This window comes from Orycteropus afer, unplaced genomic scaffold (assembly GCF_000298275.1).
Source record: "Orycteropus afer afer isolate SDZICR_OR568_19922 unplaced genomic scaffold, OryAfe1.0 scaffold00005, whole genome shotgun sequence".
In the NCBI taxonomy this organism is placed as follows: Eukaryota; Metazoa; Chordata; class Mammalia; order Tubulidentata; family Orycteropodidae; genus Orycteropus; species Orycteropus afer.
In genome coordinates, this window is record NW_006921592.1 from 20,779,446 (window position 1) to 20,785,355 (window position 5,910).

Consider the following 5,910-nt stretch of genomic DNA (forward strand, 5'->3'; position numbering starts at 1 on the left):
GTCTGTGTTAATTGGTTTCCCTTTTCTTTGTTGAAGAGGGTCTGTGCAATCCTTCTGCCTAGTCCGCCATCTTGCCCCGCCTCCACTCCTGGGTATCTTAAACAGTGATCCCCAACTGTAGCAATCACTATTTTGCCACAACAATGGACTCAAGCATGCCAATGATCATGAAGATGACACAGGACTGGGCAACGCTGTGTTACGCATAAGTTCTGTTACCCAAGAGGTCTTCATGAGTTGGAGCCGACGCAGCATCAGCTAACAACAACAACAACTACTACTACTACTGCTACAGATATGATGAACATATTTAAATTAAGTAAAAGGAAAGAGTTAGAAATTAGACTTAAAAATGGCAGGTTATTTTCAAAATTAGACCATTTCCAGAAGTCTGAAAAGGAGTAGTTTTTTCTGTGTCTGCCTTTAAAATGATGTTAATAACTACCTCACTGTTGTAGTGTAAACATCAGGGGAGGTTTTGCTTGACTGAGAAGTTGCTGGAAGCAAAATGCTGTTCTTGATGAGCTGGAATAGCTGGAATAATGTGGCTCTTGTTTTTCATAACCTCTAGATCTGTGCACCCTCCCATATATTAAGCTTCCCAGACATTTATACACTAAGAGGCATTTCTTTATTGGGATGAGTATACCTCGTCAGACAAAGTACAGTATGCTAAGGAGAGGGAGAGGAGGGAAAAAAAAATTATTATTACTTCTCTTACATTATTTTTCTGTGAGTTTCATAATCTTGTGCTAAATTTGGCTATTACTGACAATGAGAATAAAGTGACAATACTTCTTGTACAGCTGGGAAAATATAGTGCTTTTCAGAAAATTTAGATGTGGCCTGTTAGTTTTACTGGTGACTTGGTGGGAAAGGCATGCGTGCCTTGATTCGATTCATAAGTCTGAATTGTGACCTGTGTTCTAGATTATAGGCTAAACTATTTACTTTGGATCTCACCGCAAGTTCTATTTTTTCCATACTTAACACTTGATACATTGGATTAGTTCAAGGTTCTTGGGTCTTCCTAGAGGTTTTGTGTGGTTAATGTGTTTGTATATTCCTTTTCTGTATTGAGGATGATTAAACCTCTGTGTTACTCATATTAGAAAGCCTGGCTCTGAATCCTTTCACTTTCTTATGGGATTGTAGGTATAAAAGTGAATGATAACTGCAGGGCCACCTCTCTCATGTGCAGGGTCCAGGGCATGAATACAAATCAGATTAACGAACTTGTCCCTGTTTACTACACACATTCTGGTTTTCTCACTGAGAGTCAATCCTGGGCAAATGGAAACAATTTGCCTGGGACTTTCTCGGTTTTCAAATTAAAGTCCAGTGTCTCAGGGATCTCCTTAGTCCCAGGCAAATTGTGATGGTTGATTACCCTAGAACAAATGAAGGTCCACAACCTTATGTCCAAATACTTAATTTATAAATCAAGAGAATGAGTTATTATACAAAATAGGTCCTGTCCTCCTAGTTTGAAAAATACATGTTTATAGTAACCTGGAAGGCTGAGTTTGAAGTTAGAATTCTCTGGTCCTTGGAGTTCCATGTTGGAACATTCAGGTTTGGGTAGAGGCAGTCCCCAGTCATGACCCCTGCCACCTGACTTGGATCTGTACCATGAGAGACTTCACAAATGTGCAGATGGACACACCAGTCCATCTGGTTCTATCTCAGCCTTCACCCTTTCCTTTGAGACCTGGGCCAAAGACACTGATACTGATGTGGTCTGCCCTTGGGCTGACAGATCCAGGGGAAACAGCTGGCCAGGCCTAACAAGTGGGCTTGGACATTTTAGGGAGGACATTCAGTACCCTGTGTACCTAGAGTGAGGTCTAAAAGTGAGATGTGAACTCTGAATGAACTTGTATCTTTACAAGAGGGGCACAGTTGGAAGAGAGCCACTATGGGGTTTTCCAAAGTACTGGTTCAAGGAATGACTTGTTCACTGGAATTATAGAACCTTTCTTTCAGCAGGGTTAGTAAAACCCCATTGTGAGTGGACATCATTTGGTTGAGGGACTTTGCAAAGGGTAATCACTTCAGAGGAAAAGGAGAAGCCTTGCAAATGGTATCATGAGGTTGCTGCTGGGATTTTGTGCTGCCTTATTTACTGAATTACCCCTCCAACTTCAGGGTATCCTTCAAGTCCCTTCTGCAGGGGTCCATTTCTGTCACAACTAATTCTGACAATGCATATTGACATGGTAGAACTTAACCTAATTTGAAAAAGTGTTTGGGATAAAGAAACTCATCAAAATACAATTGACATTTGCTAGGAGCCATGACTTTGCATCAGTTGATGCAGCACCATCACATATGGTGTACAAGTTATGTATTGCACAATTTTAGGTGCACAATTTTAGACCACAATTTGAATGATGCCCCCGGAGCTGTGCAAAGCATAAAGTGTATAGCAATAAGCAGTACCCATTAATCAAAGTGCAGAGCTTTCCATTTAATTTTTCCCCTGTGAAAACAGTTTTTATTTTCTAGCTGAAATGTGTTAAAATTCTAACATTGGACATTAGGTCCACTTTTATTTGGTTCTTAATTTAGATTAACCTTGATTATCCACTGGAGAATATGTGAACAGAATACTGTAAAGTTTCACTTTATTTAAAATGGTATTTTTCTACTAAGTATTTAGAAGTGAAATGAAAACTGAATAAACTTTGTACTTTACAAGTTTTACTTTTTCACATGGTATGTGATGACTGAAAACAGAGGGTAAATTTGGAGATTCATTTTTCAGTCACTTAACTGCTATATGAAAATTGAATTTTATTTCCAAGTAGGCTTTCATATAGAGACCCGGCTAGGTCTGATTAGCAAATAAGTGGCTTTTTTTTTTTTTTTTTTTGTCACTAGTTCTTGTTGATACTGATTCAATTTTTATTTTTTTTAAATACTTTTGTCAGTTTTCATGGGAATACCATGAAACGGATTGTTTTGATCATCTTGATAGCTGTAGAGTAGTCTCCTAAATTAAGTTAGTATACTTTTGCATTTCTCTCTTGCATTATAAATACAGGTTATCTCTGAGATAACCTGTATTTATAATCACTTGTACATAAATGATTTCAATAGAGAAATACATTTTATTTTCTTATGTTATGTTAGGGCAAAAATAGTTTATTCAGCCTTGGACTCTCCCTGAAGACTTAAGTGAACAGCAAAATTGCACCATGGATTCATCATTATCATGGGTGGTTAATACTTGTATATGCAAAGGACCTGGTAAAATATAGTTTAAAAGTAACTCCTAAACCACAAGGTTGTGGTGACTTCTTGGCCACAGCCAGCTACCTGGAGGGAGTGAGTAGTTGAACCTGTGGGCTTGAGACCATGGTCCCAGGGGACATCAAGCTCAATTGGCATAACATACTACACAAAAATATTGTTCCACATCCTGCTTTAGTGAGTAGTGACTGGGATCTTAAAAGCTTGGAAGTGGCCATCTACATGCAATGATGGGTCTCTCCTCATCCAGAGCAAAAAAGGATGACAAAAGTCAAAGACAAATGGAAACACTTAGTCCAAGGGACTGGAAGACCATGCTATCCTCAGCCTATAGGACCATGAGACTAGAAGAACTAGATGGTGCCCAGCTACCACTGCCAACTACTCGGAGGGTGATCTGTGTATGAGATCCTGCATAGAGTGGGAGAACAATATGGAACAAAACTCAAAATCATTGAAAAAGAAAGAAAGAAAAAAAGACCATACTTGCTGGTCTGATAGAGCCTAGTGAAACCCCTGAGATAGTAGACCCTAGATGCCCTTTAGATCTGGAATTGAACTGTGGCTTCCAGCCAAATAAAAGACCAGCATATGGGCTGAACATTTACATCAGGTAGATACACTCTTTGGAGAGATCAATCATGGCAGAACAGAAGGGCAGTGTATGCACAGAGAGACTGCTGGGGGTGGGGGTCAGGAGTACATGGGAGGAAAGGACACAGGGAAGAGGTAACTATGGGGAGGAAGTGGAAAAAGAGCTGTTGTTACATTGTGGGAAATTTCAGTCAATGTCATGAGACAAAATGTGTATGAACTGCTGTATGGAAAATGAAATTGCTCTGTGAACTTTCACCCAAATCACAATAAAAATTTTAAAAAAAAGTTACCCATAAACCATCAGAAGATAATAAAAGTGGTATGAAAATTGTTATCTGTCACTGGAATAAAAGTATCAAAACTGCCATTAAAATGGCCAGCTGTATAATAGAAACAGGACAAAAAAGAAATGACCATAATTAATTGATTGCTAAGATGTTTCCAGTTAAAGTAATTCATGACTTCTCTTTCTTCTTTTCTTCTGTTTTGGAGGGGAGGGGATTGGGGAACTGGAGAAGGGAACAGAATTAACATGAGTAAATCAAGATTTTCAGATTTTATTTATCTGTTCTGTACAATATTTTATTATAAAGCCTTTAAAATATGTTCAAATCATTTTTTTGTTGGTGTAAATTAGTAATTTTTAAACTCCAAAATGCATACTTATGAATCTTTGCTTTGTTTTGCTTTTTAGGTGCAAACCCAAATTATCCTGATGTAATTTATGAAGGTAACTATGTTTCCTTCATTTTGTATTTTTTTTTTTCAAAATGTTTCTCTAAAATGAAATGTGTAGTGTCTAAGACATTTGACTGCTAATCAGAAGGCTGGCGGTTCAAACCCACCAACCACTCCTCAGAAGGAAGATTGGGCAATCTACTTCCGTAGAGATACCACCTCAGAAACCCAAGGAGGGGTCGCTATGAGTCGGGATTGACTCGATGGCAGTAAGTTTGGTTTGTTTGTTTTAAAAGAAGACCATTAAGCTCAGTTATATATACACATCAAACATTGCACATGCCAAAATAATATTTTTTAAAAAAATCATTCAATATTGATGGTCATTTTCCCTTGATATTTACAGTGCCTGTAAATAGCTCTTACTCTCTCTCCTGCTCTGTTCTTGGAAGTAGTAAATCCATTCTGCTGTAACAGACATTTTGTTTCCATAATTGGGAAACAATTACCTGTTTAAAAGCCATGACTAGAAAGAAAAAGGAGTTGTATCCGTTAATATGTTTCTAGCTATGATAGTAAACCGAATTCAGAACTGTTTCTTGTGTAACAAGGAAATCTAGCTCACAGGCAGGAACTTGAAAGATAGAGGGCACGCTCTGGGGCTTGACTAAACCAGCAGCTCAGGCGTCCTCATCAAGGATCCACATTTCCTTAATGTTTCCACTCTACTGCCTATTTGTGTCAGCTTCATGGAAGGTTGGTTTCTCTTATGGTTATAAGGTGATGTCAGTAGAGAAGCTACTGTCATTTGTATTGATGGGAGAAAGGGAAGAACTTCTGAAAAGTGTTCCAGAAGGAAGAGAATTTTCGCAGAGACCCTCACCAAGTCCTCTTTGTAGCTGATTCAATACTCAATTGAGCCATGGTCCATTCTTGTCTCCATCACTTTTAAGAGGGGCAGGTTAACCCTTGACTAACTCAACCCACCCCAGGAGGTGAGGTCACCTTCCCATGAAGAGGATGATTTCCTCTGGGAAGAAGGGATACTTGAATAAAATGGAGTTTTCTTAAGAACATGGAAGGGGAGATCCCAAATGGTCCACTGCATTAGCTTTACACAAGATACCTAACCTTTACTTCACTATTTTGATTGGATGCAGGGATGTCTTACTAGATGTAAAAACCCATCTTTAACAGATTCCCAAACCATCTTCATGACTAGGAAGTCACTGTTTGGGGAAGTGGGAAGCTAAATTTCCAGACATACCTTGATTAATCTTGAGTTTAAGATTAATTATATATAATTTCCAAGTCGACTTTCATATAGAGACCCAGCTAATTCCTACTGGAGAATAAGTAGCACTTTTTTTTTTTTTTTTT

At 38.4% G+C, this 5,910-nt stretch overlaps 1 protein-coding gene across 1 annotated transcript in view; it reads left to right on the forward strand.

The window, feature by feature from the left end:
- Positions 1-5,910, forward strand: part of NTRK2 (neurotrophic receptor tyrosine kinase 2) — a 499,612-nt gene that overhangs the window by 99,933 nt on the left and 393,769 nt on the right. The window contains exon 9 of the mRNA XM_007938966.2: positions 4,547-4,582. Within this exon, the coding sequence (XP_007937157.1) occupies positions 4,547-4,582 (36 nt within the window). The remainder of the gene's footprint in view (positions 1-4,546; positions 4,583-5,910) is intronic.